This window comes from Galleria mellonella, unplaced genomic scaffold, assembly GCF_026898425.1.
Source record: "Galleria mellonella isolate WM207_F2 unplaced genomic scaffold, CSIRO_AGI_GalMel_v1 utg778, whole genome shotgun sequence".
Classification (NCBI taxonomy): Eukaryota; Metazoa; Arthropoda; class Insecta; order Lepidoptera; family Pyralidae; genus Galleria; species Galleria mellonella.
In genome coordinates, this window is record NW_026442150.1 from 2,515,804 (window position 1) to 2,530,668 (window position 14,865).

General features: G+C 46.7%; 1 protein-coding gene across 2 annotated transcripts in view; it reads right to left on the reverse strand.

The window, feature by feature from the left end:
* Positions 1–14,118, reverse strand: part of LOC113510103 (eukaryotic peptide chain release factor subunit 1) — a 36,617-nt gene extending 22,499 nt beyond the window's left edge. For both annotated transcript variants that reach the window (XM_026893520.3, XM_026893521.3), the window contains exons 1-5: positions 13,665–14,118; positions 3,938–4,113; positions 3,430–3,668; positions 2,370–2,600; positions 308–463 (exon numbers count right to left, since the gene is read on the reverse strand). In XM_026893520.3, coding sequence (XP_026749321.1) covers positions 308–463; positions 2,370–2,600; positions 3,430–3,668; positions 3,938–4,113; positions 13,665–13,747 — 885 coding nt within the window. In that variant the 5' untranslated portion in view covers positions 13,748–14,118. The remainder of the gene's footprint in view (positions 1–307; positions 464–2,369; positions 2,601–3,429; positions 3,669–3,937; positions 4,114–13,664) is intronic.
* Positions 14,119–14,865: the final 747 nt, after the last annotated feature.

A 14,865-nucleotide genomic window follows, 5' to 3' on the forward strand; every position in this document is an offset into this window, starting at 1 on the left:
TATGTTTATTTATTTATTTATATGCTTTTATACATTCACTTTGTAGATATTAGGTTATAATGAAAACGTACAGAGGCGAACTTATTTTTATGCAACTTAGAATTGCAAAAAACCTGATGGAAAGTGATAACCGTCGTCTATAGACATGAGCAGTACCACAGACATAACAGAGTATACTGTTTCGCCCATGATATCCCCATGCGTTGTCATTCCTAAGGTCTCAGATGTTATTCCTCTGTACCCTGTCATTTGTTTGACCGCCTCTGTCCTATTCGTGTTTCTATCGTGAAGCGTTAAAATTGGTCACCTGTGAAATTTCATCGAAGTACCGGCCAATCAGTTTCTTCTCCTGTATGAACTTGACGTTCTGCAACGACTCTGCCGCCAGCTCGATGGCCTGGTTGAATCCGTTCTCGCCGCCGTACGATACGTCCACCAGCTTGATGATTTTAGCTTGCAGACGCTGTAGCAATAAAAAATATATATAGAATCCGACACGTTTAGATCTCTTTTAGAGATAAATTTATTTTGGCGTATTTCTAATTGCTATTATTATTCTATCATCATCATCATCATCAGTCGTTAACTGTCCACTGCTAAACATAGGCCTCTCTCATAAGGAAAGTTTTCTATGCTTGACAGGAAGATTGGCAACCAGTTAAATTTTGGTAATATTTTAAGAAATATCCTTTAATCGCCTCTTACGAAAACCACGGGAAAGGAGGGATGCCCATTCTATGCCGGGACCATACAATAATATAAACAAAAATAATTAATATAATTGTGAACTAGGGTACCAAATTGTACAGGTCAGTTGGGATGGCATAATTTTAAGTCTACCGATGACGAACGTAAACCACTATTGTATTTGCTTTAGGGGTAGGTAACATATAGCAATACCCATATATTTTAGTTTTTTTTTTTTATATAACTTTCAATGGCAAACAAGCTGACGGCCCACCTGATGCAAAGTCGTAACCGTCGCCTATAGATATGAGCAGTACCATGGAATACAGAGAATACTATTTTGCCCATGATACCCCCCATGTTTTGCCGTTCCACAGGACTCAGGTGTTATTCCTCTGTACCCAGTACATTCACGCCATATCCCACCCTTCAAACCGAAACACAGCCATGCAAACACAACTGTTTCATAGTTGAAACACGTATGGGACAGAGGTACCCAAGCAAACGACTTTTGTACAGTCTCCCTTTGGTAAAGTTACAATATCTACATACTGGTTCAGTAACGAATATGTTAAAAGTCTGTTATTCCAAAAATTATATTGGATAGCAGATATTCGAAAATAGATATCCAACCCATATGGGCCATATCGAAATTGGTGATGACCATTTTTCCGCCATCAATATCCAGAAAAACCAAAATATATGTAGGTATCCGATCGGTAAGACAGAAATCCCTGTAACAGTGAAGTCACTTCATGAGGCCAGTGAAGATCTCAGGAAGCTTCTGTGCTCTCTGAGCGGAGCTGGGCTGGCTGTACTAGCCATGCCATAGCAATAGCCATGATGCAGAAAATAAAGTCCAATTTATATTACTTACATCTGAAACAGCGTATTTTGAGCGATATACCATTATATAACGGTAATGTCAATTTAATACTAGGTCAAGCCGGCAGTCGCAATGCAAGACTGCTATATCTGTGGGTAAAGGTGTCCCTGACGGACTGACAGACTGACTTTCAGACAATCCCTATGAAGCTGTCACTCCAGTGTACTAAAGCCTCAACAAAAATTTTGTTCGCGACATTACAATCATTTTATAGTTATAGCGATAATTTATAGTTGTTTTTTGTCATTAGTTTAATCATTTTTATATTGTTACTTTTACATAGATTTTAAGATGTATCTATAGCGTAAGTTGAATAAAACATTTGATTGTGTCTTGTTATTATTACCCATAAATAGAATAAGAAAAAGAAATTGTAAAAGTAAATAGAAATAAGACAATTGTAATAAATAAATAGATGCCATATGGTGCCGCTCTGAAGAGATACGCGTCTCTTTCACACTCGCCCCGTCCCGCTCGCACAGACTCGCTAACGCGAGTTAGTACATGTTATCGTGCGATCGGGCGGGTATAAAGATAAGCCGCCTACCGTCGAGCGGCACGCATTCACGCACTGCACTCCCAACCGAGAAGAAATAGGACAAAAGAAAAACTCTTCAGACGGTACCGGGAGCTTCAGAAAAGGAATCAGTGTGTTTCTCTCCAGCCTGAACCAGCGCCCCTACAGTCCACGCTCACCGAAATTTCACGTTCAAATTTGTTTAAAAAAAAATTATTGGATCGGTATCCATATTATCTATGCATGCTTTTCATCTTCAGTTGCATGAAATTAACTTACCGGATCAAACATATCAGACTGGGACAGCTCGGTCTTGAAGTCTGCCGAACCGGCCAGGATAAGCCCCGCCACGTTCGGCCGGTCTGCGCTGATGAACAGCTGTGTCGCCACCTCCGCCACCTTGCGGACGTAGTTGTGCCGCTTTTCCATGCGGAGACGTGCGAAACGCAGCGCTGATTGACCACCGCGGCCGTGCTTCTTCGGCAGATCCACTGTGAACTTGTGCAGTACCTGGAATAGGATAATAGTAATATAGTTTCTCTCCCTGAGGTATTCAGTCTAGACTCTAGATCGGTGTTTCCGAACGTGGGGCCCACGCTCCACAGGGAGGCAATTAAAGAATGGACTGGAAGCGATTTTAACCCTCTTGCTCCTGGCCATTTAAATGCAATGCTAGAAATAAACATGGGTGCTAAATTTAACAAAAAAAAAAGTTAATAAAAAAATACTGTAAAGTTAGGCATAATTTCGATTGACGTTACCAAAATATCAACTGGGCGATTAGAGTCGTCAAGTAAACTTTGTCGGGAAAAATTACGTATGGAGACATAAAAATTTTAGAAATGTTCAAGTGGGGTATGGCACAAAAAAGGTAGGGAAATACTGGTGTAGATTGAAGTTGCGACACATTTCAACTAAAACAATGCACTATTAGGCAAGTAATAGATTGCTATTTCACTTAAACAGAAACCAAATTTCAGTTTTTGTATTTTATAAGGTTTTTTTAACTTTTATAAGGAGCTGAATCCTGGGTTTTTGCTCTTTTTATTTAAGAGTTTCCTTTCGTGAGTGCAATTAATTCATGCCTATACCTCCAATCAGTTCTATCCCATGCCTCTTCATTCCATTCTTTCCATCCTTCACTTATGTTATATAGGGATATATGACATGACACCTAGCCATTTTTTTTCTATCCCATGTAGTTGCTTCTCTTTCATCTCCTTCCTCTTTATCCCTCTATACTTCCTTCTGGAATGTTCTTTATAAAATCATCATGTCATATAAGGTGGCCCAACATTTTTTGCTACTGATTTATAAATTATAACTAAATTAAACTAACCTCTCTGGTGTTCCCTTGCAGCGTACCAAACAATGCTCCGTTACCATCCATCACGATGAAACCAAACTTGTTATCATCAGCCAGGAGCGCTGTCAGGGCTTCAGTGTGGAATTTGTTGTCGCACAGATAGAGTGATGTGTTGATGGGTTTGAACGGCTCAAAGTCTATGTTCACCTTCTTCTCTTTGCCTTCTTCGGTGACGATCGTGCCACAGTAGATGACCAGGCCATTAGGAGGCACTGGAAATAGATAAAAGTATTTATTAGATAACAAATACAGACTGGCGTCCAAAGCGTTCTAACAATCTTTGTCCCCAATAAAATACTTGCAGTGTACAAAAATTAAAAGTGTCTCTATGATGTTCATTTGTATTAGTCTGTGAAAGTAATAAATTGCAGCTGTCAATACTGTCAATAACGAAGCTTTGGCTGTGTTAACTTATGATTAGGCTGTATGGGCCATGATCTTTGCTTGTCCATTTTTGCCGAATTTTAAAACAACAACAAACCTTTAGTGTATAGCTTCAGCCGGTGCTGCACAGATGTGATGGCGCCGAGCACGGATAGCCGGTTCACGCGTGACTTTATATTCGACGCAGTTCCGAACTCGTCCGCCAACATTTTCGACACCCGAGAGATCTGATCCTTTGGCGGAATTATGAGGGATATCATTGATGTACCATTCCTGAAATGTGAGAATGAGATATTAGATAAGAACATACAACATTCTTTGAGGAATATGACTATGACTGCCAATTTCATATTTCTAACTAGTTGACCCAGTACTTGGATGGACTGGAATTGATGGGATGAAACTTTTAAACTTGATTGCTTGGGTACCTCTGTCTCATTCATGTTTCAACTGTAAAGCAGGTGTGTTTGCATGGCTGTGTTTCGGTTTGAAGGGTGGGATATGGCGTGAATTTACTGAGTACAGAATAATAACACCTGAGTAACAACGCATGGGGGGGTATCATGGGTGAAACAGTATAATCTTATGTCCATAGTACTGCTCATGTCTATAGGCGACGGTTACCACTTTCCATTAGGTGGACCGTTAGCTTGTTTGCTATTCTAAGTAGTATAAACAAAAAAAAATAGAAAAGCAACCTATCCTGAGATAAAGTATCAGTGAATGATGATAGGTAAGGATGAAATGAGGACAGATGGAGTAACTTTAAATTCCATCATTAAAAAAGAATACACATTTACATTTTTAATTTCAAATTGAGAGCAGTTTTAGAGTTTAGCATGGGTGTGCATTTTTTTTTTGCAGTGCAATATTAGCACTACTTCCTATGCCACTGCGTTAGGTTGACTGGAAGAGATCTCTTTTAGAGATAAGTTCGCCTTTGCTAACATTGTTATTAACTTATTGTTGTTACTGTATGTTTTTGTGCAATAAAGAATATATATAATATTTATTGTTGTAACATTTAATATTTGTTTCACTTGATATATAAAAATTATTGTTCGCGACATTATTGTACATGTGTAATTATAGCGATATTTATAGCAATGTTTATAGTTAGTTGTTAAGTCCCTAGTTTAATCGTTTTTGTATACTGTTATTTTATATAGATTTTACATAGATTTAAGATACCCATAGTGTAAGTCAAATAAAGCATTCTTTACGTGTCGTTATTATTACCTGCGAATAGAAATAGAAATTGTAAAAACAAATAAGAAATTGTAAATTGTGATAAATAAATAGACGCTATAGGGTACCGATCTGAAGAGACACGCGTCTCGTTCACTCTCGCCCCGTCCCGCTCGCACAGATTCGCTAACGCGAGTTAGAAATGTTATCGTGCGAGCGGGCGGGTATAAAGATAGGCCGCCTCCCGTCGAGCGGCAGAGAGCTCCCGTGCCTGCAGTGAGACCGTCGTGTTCGTGCGTGATCCTTCTCGTGAGTACTCCGGGCGACCGTCGAGACTCCGAGTAGCGTCTTCCCCAGCACGTCGTGACTCCTGCGCCTTCGAGAGCCCTCCAGAGCTGCCGCCGAGCGCCGTGGGACGCCACAGCCGCCGCTACAGCTCACCGCCGAGGAATCAACTGTGCAATCGTAAGATTGTACAGTCGGATTCCTCCTACACGTGCCCGCGAGCTTCGTGCTCCGTGTCTTCGTGCCGCCGCCGAGTAGGACGTCCTTTTCAGGACGAACTCGAGGCCGTCAGCCCTTCTGAGGGCTACAAGCCGACGGGGAGATAGTCCGTGCACCTGGGTGCACCAGTGTAGGCACCTGTGTGCTACACGCCAGGGCACGGTCGAGTCGTAGGGTTAGGGACCGTAGGTCGTCGCGGGGGTTCTGTCCCCCCGCACCCCTCTCGGCCGTTCCGGAGAGTGTCGCCTCACGGGGAGGACAAGTGCACTCACGGTAACGGTCGAGAGCACGGTCTTCCCGGCCGTGTCGACTCCACCCCCCCCCCCTCCTCCAGCAGTAGGGATCGTTCGTGGGGTTCCAACCCCCACATTCCCCTCTTTCAAACCGTAGGGTGTCGTCTCACAGGGAGAACAAGTGCACCCACGGCGAGACTGAGGGCACCGCCTGAGTCCCCACTTGGGCGGTGTTGGTCCAGCGACCCCTTCGCCCTTCGTGGGCTACTAAGTTAGGGACCGTAGGGACACCATCACCATCACCATCACCATCACCGACAATAATGTCTGAGCGCGAGGGGAAACCCCCCCGCAAACCTTTTGAGTCGGCCAAACGGCCGACCCGCACTCCTTCCGCGTCGGCGCCTAGGGCGCCGGCGCCACTGCCACAGCGGCAAGCCGTGCCGAGGCAGGCAGGCAGTAGCCGACCGGTCCCAGAGACAGATCTGGGACCGTTTCACACCCGCCGTGAGGCTAGGTTAGCACTCGCTAACCGCAACGTAACCGCTGCGGAAGGGGAACGCGCCGAGCCGAGCGGCGACTTGTCTGGCGCCACGCCGTCTACGGCCGCCAAACGCCGCACACCACCATCGCCCGCTCTCTCGGGAACACCTTCAGAGAAGCGGCTAGACGCAGGCGACTCACCGCCGTCGCCCCGTCTCGCTCCCGCACCGCGCTACACTGACCGACCGTCTCGCTCGGTGAACGCGCCGTGCGAGGCGCGCCCGCACACACGGCGCGCCACACCCCCCCGCTCGCCCTCGCCTGCCCCCTCTATCGACAGCGAGGACGAGCGAGTTATGGATTTCGACGCCTTAGGCGCCCTGGGCCATCCCAATAAGGATGACGAGACCTCGTACGTCGCACTGGAGAGTGTCGACGTACAGGTCCGCTCCGTGGGGACATTGTCCCCCACCAAATCTTTCGCGGACGCGGCCGCGGCCGCTCCCGCTCCGCGCCCACCGACGCCTCCCGCTACCACAAAGGAGGCAATCGACCATAAGCAGCCTGGGCAGGGCAAATACCCGCCCATTATTGTGGAATGTCTGCCGCGGTGGACAGATCACTTCGCCGCACTCACCCGCGCACTGGGTGAGCCGCCCAACGCCCGCCCCTACGGCAAGGGCGTCCGATTCCTGTGCAAGACGGACAAGGAGTTCCGTCTTGTACAAAGATACCTAACCGAGGCCGGCGCAGCTGACCCAGCAATCAGCTGGTATTGCTACAGCCTGGCCTCCGAGCTCCCCACAAAGGTGGCAATAAGGGGTCTCCCGTCCGACACCACTTCGGACGCGGTAGCGGACGCCCTCGAAAAAATTGGGTACCCCGTCCGCCTAGTGCGGGGTATACCGGCCCGCCGCGGCCGCCCAGGCTGCGTATTCCACGCCCAGCTCGATCCCTTGAGCAAGGACGAGCTGGATCGTCTTTATGCCACGCATGAACTTTTATTCATGCGTGGCGTCACAATCGAGGGCTGGCGGCCCTCAACTTCCTCCCTGGCACAATGCCACAGGTGCCAGGGATTCGGCCATTCATCGGCCAACTGTCACCGGCTCATCAAATGTGTCCGATGCGCCGGTGAACACGCGGCCGCTGATTGCGACCGGCCGCGCGACCACAAGCCTACCTGTGCAAACTGCGCCAAGCCGCACACCGCCAACGATAGACGGTGTGCGGTTTACAAGAGAGAGGCGCGCCGCCGGGGGATCCAAACCCGCCCTGCCGCCCCCGCTGCTCCGACGCGCGCCCCCGGCGCCGACAGACGCGCAAGAGCGCCCGCACAGTCGGCGCCGACTCAGGCGCAACTTCCCACACGCGCACCGGTGCCGCAGCGAACTTTCCGACCGCTGGCACCGGTGCCGGTGACAGTCGTCCCACCGACGATGTCGTCCCGGGGCACACTCATGGCCCCGGCAAACCCACCCACTAATCGTGGTGAGGCGCCCAAGCGCAGAAGGCGCAACAGGGCCGGCAGGAGGCGTCGTAACCGCGAGCAAAACGCGGTTACATCGACGCCGTTCGAGGAGGTCGCCCCGCCGACGCAAACCCGCGGCCGCGCCGCGTTCGAACAACGGGGACTTATTCCCCCCCCAACTCAACCGTTCCAAACATCTGCGCGGCGAGGGACTGCATTACCGACAGTCGCTTCTGTACCGGTTTCGTCCGCTCGCCGCCAGATGGCGCAAAACGTAGTGAACGAGCGACAGGAGGCGTGGCCGTCTTTGAGTGCCGCCCCACGCTACTCGAGTAAACCGCCGTGGCGGTCGGCCCAGACGGCCTCCCAACCACTACGTTCACTACGTTCACAACAGACGCGCGATTTACCTACGATAACAGACAATGGAGCCCTAACATTAATAATAGGGCTCCTCACAGATCTCCTTACGGCCCTAGCGGCCGGTGAGGACATAAAGTCGGCGGCTCTCGCCGGATTGGCCAAAATTAGCCAGTACAGAGTCGCGGAGTAATTCTCTCCGCGTCCTGTACTGGAACCCCGGGGGATAAAGGATAAGGTACAAGGCCTCCGTCTCCTTGCTCAAACCCAGGATGTGCATATCATACTCCTGGGGGAGACCAAGTTGGCTCCCAAGGAGACGTTGCGGGTGCCCAACTACTTTGTGTACAGACGGGACGAGCGGTCCCCGGCCGGTGCGGCATACCGTGGCACCGCCGTACTGGTCCGCCGCGACATCGTACACATGCAGTTGGCGCTCCCCGAGTTCCGCGTCATGCGCTCCATAGGAGTGAGCATTAACATCGACGGCGCGGAACTGAGAGTATATGCCGCCTATCGCCCCCGGTCAGAGAATTCTGCCCCTCCGATGTCCGGAACGTACTGGACGGTAGGAGTCCCACATTACTCATGGGCGATCTTAACGCCAAACACCCGACTTGGGGAAGCCGGGTGACATCGCCTGTGGGTACTAGACTCCTCCGTGACGCAGACAGTCACGGCTACGAAGTGTTGGGACCCGCACACCCAACACACATTCCCACGAATCGTAGACACTATCCAGACGTTCTGGACATAGCACTCGTGCATAGAGTGCCCTGCCCGGTCAATATGGAGGTGTTGTACGACTTGGACACACAACACCTCCCAGTTTTAGCCACGCTTGACCTAGGTGCGGTCGTCACCGCATCGCACAGGTCTGAGCGGCGGAGTACTAACTGGACGGCTTATCGCTCAAGCCTCCAGCACATTCCTCTCGACGGCGACTTTTCCACGCCTGAGGGAATAGAGGCCGCCTCTATCGATATACAGGAGCGCATTCAAAGCGCCCTAGAGGCGGCCACAACTACCATACACTCGGCAGCTCGCCGCCGAGTCGAATTGCCGGCACACTTGAGTGATAAGTTGTCGCGCAAAAGAGCACTCCGCCGCCTATGGGCCCGCACCCGTTGTCCACGGGTCAAGCGTGAGCTTAACTGTCTCGCTGCGGAGCTGTCGGAAGGAGTCCGCGACTGGCGTGGCTCCTCGTGGGAGGGTGTCATCTCCCACGCGGGTGAACACCAGTTCACCCTGTACGCCCTTAACCGACAGCTCACTAAGGCACGACCCCCGTCTGTCCGTTGTTCGATGAAACGGGCAGACGTCGTTACGCAGCCATTGACCGGGCAGAAATCCTGGCCAACCACCTGGAGGGGCAGTTCACTGCCAATCCGGTAGCCGCCGACGCACCCAGCACTGTCGTCGAGCACCATGAGCGCGTTGTACGTCGCGTGGGCGAGTTTCACACCGCTCCGACGCCGGACTTAACGGAGATTAAATTCGTTTCGCCCGGCGAGGTAAGGCGCATCATCGAGCGCCTACCTAGGCGCAAAGCGCCCGGAGCGGACAAAATACCCACGCCTGCACTCGCCCAGCTGCCCCGTAGAGCTTTAGTATTTATTACTAAGCTCTACAACGGTATACTCCGGACCGGCCACTTTCCATCAAATTGGAAACTCGGCCGAGTCATCGCCCTCCCGAAAGCCGGGAAAGACAAACGCTTCCCGGCCAGTTACCGGCCGATAACACTCCTCCCGCACGTAGCGAAGACCTTTGAGCGCGCGCTGCTCCGCCGGCTGTACCCGTACGTCACTCCACGGGACGAGCAGTTCGGTTTTAGGGGCGGCCATTCAACCACGCTCCAACTTGCGCGCGTGCTGCATCATATGGCCGTCGAGCATAACCGCGGTCGACGCGTAGTCGGTGTTTTTCTCGATATAGAGAAAGCGTTCGACCGCGTGTGGCACGACGGCCTAGTGTACAAACTGTTGATGCACACTAGCACGCCGCAAGCCTACGTGCGGGTAATCGACAACTTCTTACGAGGCCGGAACTTTTATGTTTCGGTAGAGGGCGTGGACTCAGCCGTCCACCCAATCGCCGCCGGAGTGCCGCAGGGCAGCTGCATTTCCCCAGCGCTATACGCGACGTACACGGACGACATTCCCACCTTGAGGGATGAGCTCCTCGAGGGAGAGAGCGATGTCGTCCTAGCTCTATTTGCCGACGACAGTGCATACTTCATGTCGTCGACCAATGCCAACTACGCTGCACGCAGAATGCAGCGTCTGTTGAACCGCCTGCCTGAGTGGCTCGATAAGTGGCGCACCTCCGTTAATGTGGGGAAAACGGTAGCGCTACTGACTCGAAGCCGCTCACATCATCCGCCGCCTCTCCAACTCCGTGGGTCACCCATCTCATGGGAGCGCACAGTGCGTTACCTAGGGGTAGAGATCGACCGGTCGCTGCACATGACAGCACAGGTTAACCGCGCGGTCACACAGACCAGGACCGCGCGGGCCATGCTGCGACCGGTCCTACAGTCCAATCTCTCGCTGCGAACGAAAATAGGCATATACAAGACTTATATTCGTTCGCAGCTGACGTATGCCTCCCCCGCATGGTACGCGCTGTGCTCCGACGCACAGAGGCGGCGCATGCAGGCGCAACAGAACTGCGTTCTGCGCATGTGCGCAGACGCGGGTCGTTACGTACGTAACGACGTAATTGCCCGAGATCTCGCGGTCCCCTCGGTGGAAGAGTTCGTCCGCCGGCTGGCACGTACAATGTTCAGCCGGGCGGACGCCAGCCACCACCCGCACTTGAGGGACCTAGCCCCGCTCCACGCGCGCCCACCGGACGCGACACGCGCATTGCCGCGAGATCTCCTGCGCACAGCAGGCACAAAGCAGGGCGACGGTTAAACCGGCCCTGCACGGTCGACGACACAGTATATAATGCTCTTTCTTCCCCCACACTTTATTCCCTCAGCCGACGCTATTTACAATAGCGTCGGCTCGACCCCACGGGTCGAAAATTAATGACGCACAGGCGGCAGCCTGTGCAGACCGCCCGGGTAAAGGGTGCACACCCGAGGCCCGCACCTGCAACCCTGTAAAGGGTTGCGGATGAACCCTTCTCTCTCTCGAGCGGCATTCGCTTACGAGCAGCGACGCACTACACTCGAGAAGAAATAGGACAAGAAGAAAAATACTCTCTTCAGACGGTACCGGAGGCTTCAGAATAGTAATCGCTGCGTTTCACTCCAGCCTGAACCAACGCCCCTACAGTCCACGCTCACCGTACGGCAGTCCACACCGTACAATTATGAATTGACTAAGTACATACAAATTTATAAATTTATATGCCAGAAATGGGAGGAGAGATGTTTGGGATGTATATTATAATTTAATTTTATACCCATGGTCAGATAAATGAATTGACTTAAACACTGTGACATGAGATTTTTATAAATTACTAGCAGCCCGTCCCGGCGTCGCACGGGTGGACATTTTTAACATTTCCCTTCACTGCTCTGTTCCTATTGATTATAGCATGATGAAAAGTATACTATAACCTGCCCAGGAGTATGAACAATAATTGTACCAAGTTTCGTTAAAATCCGTCGAGTAGTTTTTGTTTCCCTAAAGAACATACAGACAGACAAAAATTTTACTGATTGCATTTTTGGCATCAATATCGATCACTAATCACCCCCTGATAGTTATTTTGGAAATATATTTTATGTACAATATTAACCTCTCTACAGATTTATTATAAGTATAAATTAACTTCTTTCTACCTAACCTAATCGGATCTTGCTCTTCTCACACAGATATTATGCATGCCATTTTACAGGTATGCATGCCATTTTACAGGTATGCATGCCCTATCAGGAGAACTATTAGTAACACAGATACTGGCTCCCACTGCTAGCAAGATACTCTATCAGGCCACTTCCATATGTTCCCCCCTAGAAACCTTTTAATTAATTCCTAATGAATTCATCATGACAGATTATCTGACCTGTTTTTATCCTCACCTATCATCTTTCACTAGTACCCTGCCAATAAATACCAATAAAGCAAGCATTTGTTTTAATAACCATCTATTTCCACTTTTAAAAAAATTGTCTATTTAAAAAGTGTCAATTTTGTCTAAATAAATTAATAAACTTTGATGGTAATAAAGAAGTAATTAATTAAGAATTGAGAAAAAAAAAATTCAGATAAATTCCACTAAACAATTTTAATAACATTATATAATTTGTGAAGTATATATAGTGAATATACTCTTTGAATGAATGAAGTTAATTTTTATTTGTATGTATGGGAAGCATGACTCAACATGAGACACATTCAAAATTGTGTGACAAACATAAGTAATATTCCATCAACAGATAGCCTTATACATATTTCCTTAACCTATGATTAGCATTGTGAAAAAAAAAAAAAATCTATTGGCAAATAATTTTAAATATTGACTATTGTTGTTAGCCACTTTATCTTGTTCCTTCTATTATTTTTCTGTGGATATTTTTTTACTTTGTTTAATAAGGTTTCATAGAATATATACATATATTTTTATGCAACATATTACTTTTGAGTTTTGGTATTTGTTTCCAACTATCAGGGTTTTTTTTTTTTGATGGGTGAAAATGGTATGGTAAACCCGCCTGCACTAACGGGATATGCTGGCGGAGCACCAGTAAAGGGTGATAGATGAGAATGAAAACAGGCCAGTCAGCCCATCATGATCAATTCATCAGGAATTAACCATGATAGTTTCCAGGGAGAACCGTGAGGTCGATCTAGTTGGGTATATTGCTAGCAATGGGATTCTCAGTCTCCATTACTAACAATCCCTTTCCCCTCCAACTATCAGGGTTAAACAATAAAGTCATTGTAAATATAGTTTTGAAGAAGAATAATAGATAAAACAAGAGTATTTTTTTTTTATTTCTACAGTGTAAGTGCTGACAAGTATCAACTAAATGAAGCAACCTAGTGGTGATTCAATTAGCTATTCAGGATTAGCTACTGTAAGGGTAAACATTTGTATTGTTTGCTTTGCAACCATTATGTTTTTATAATGATTTATTTAAAAGAAAAATGAACATTTAAAAGCTATTCACCTAAACGACATTTTCAAAAATGGAACATAGACAATAATTAAAAAAGTGAAATTTTTTATTAATAGTGTTTGCCAAATTTGTTTGTTCATAATTAACTAGTGAGTACACGGAAAAGTGATCTACAAAGACCAGAAGGTCGATAACTGCGTGATTATTATAATTAGATCCATTGTTTGTTTAATGTCCAACAAAGGTCGACAGCAAACTGAAGTTGGTTTTGCAAAAATTATCGATCTGTTTGTTTGGCTAAGGAATGCAAATATATATATATATTTTTTTAATAATTCCGTAACCAACTTGTGCAATGCGCATTGCTTGGTACGTGTGTCGCGTGTTGCAAAGGTTATACGCGCATGCAAGGCGGCGCATGTGTAGACAAAGACAGCCGTGCTGGCACTGGCATGACTTTGCTTCCTCAAGCCGACCACGTCACAAAAAGACGAATAGAACTTACCCTCTAGCCATCTCCAAGCTTTTTATGAGCTTCTTGATCTTCCATATTTCGACATTCCGATCTGCTGACGATTCCTCAGACATTTTGTTAGGTTTTAATTAACTAATACACCACAGAAAACACTAATTATAACGAAAATAAAAGAAATATAACACACAATTAACTTCTAAATAAAGGTAAACTAGGGAAAGGGAGCCCTACTCGCGGTTTGAACTGCTAAAAACCAGATCGAACCGGACGGACAAGACACCTCGCGACTTAGTTCACACACTTTCTAATTCACATTTACGTCCGCTATCGCTCGTACTTTTCTTCTGGTGCGGGGATTCTTGGATTTCTTCTTAATTCGGTTACCCCTAAGCATGTGGGACACAGAAATAAGACATTACACGGATAAAAAGATGACGTGACCAAACGATCGAACGAACGCCTCGTCGCCCGTCGGGAAAATGAAAGAAAAAAAATTATAGTGATGTGCACATAAAGTAGACCAAACTAAAATCGATTTATAACAATGGAGTGTTAATCAATTAACTCGTTAATAAATAACGTTTCAAAATTATATACCAACATTACCTGTACATGAATATATAAAAATTTTGTTATTATTGGCAAACGAAATTTTATTGTATCTATTAATTTAAAACTTATTGTAATTTGTATTAAGTTTTTCTGTATTGATGAGAATAGTAAAAAATATCTTTATACTCCTCTTCTCCTGTTAACAAGCTGCTTATGAATGTAATAAAGACACAGTGATAACCTCACCTATGCTATTAATACATACGTACTGCCAGGGTACCACATAATGATACAATGATGAAGTCTGACTTATTGATCTAATATGACGAATTTACTGGAAATCAATATAGAAATACATTTTTATCCTATTAAACCATAATAAAATTCGTTTTTGATATCGATTTAACCAAGATTTTTTTTAATATAGTACATTACTATTCAAACGTACATCACTATTTGTGATAACATTTATTTTTAAAATTTCTACGGCAAATGATATGTGAATACTTACGTAATTATATTAAAGTAAATGAAATCTTTGAAATATAAATATTATATTTGGTACAAATTTATTTTGAAGTTCATTTGCAGTGATTGACGTTGTATTTCTTTGTCGTCTGTATAATATTTAGAGGGGCACCAAATATTACCACTGCTTCTTAATATTTATAAAAAGCAA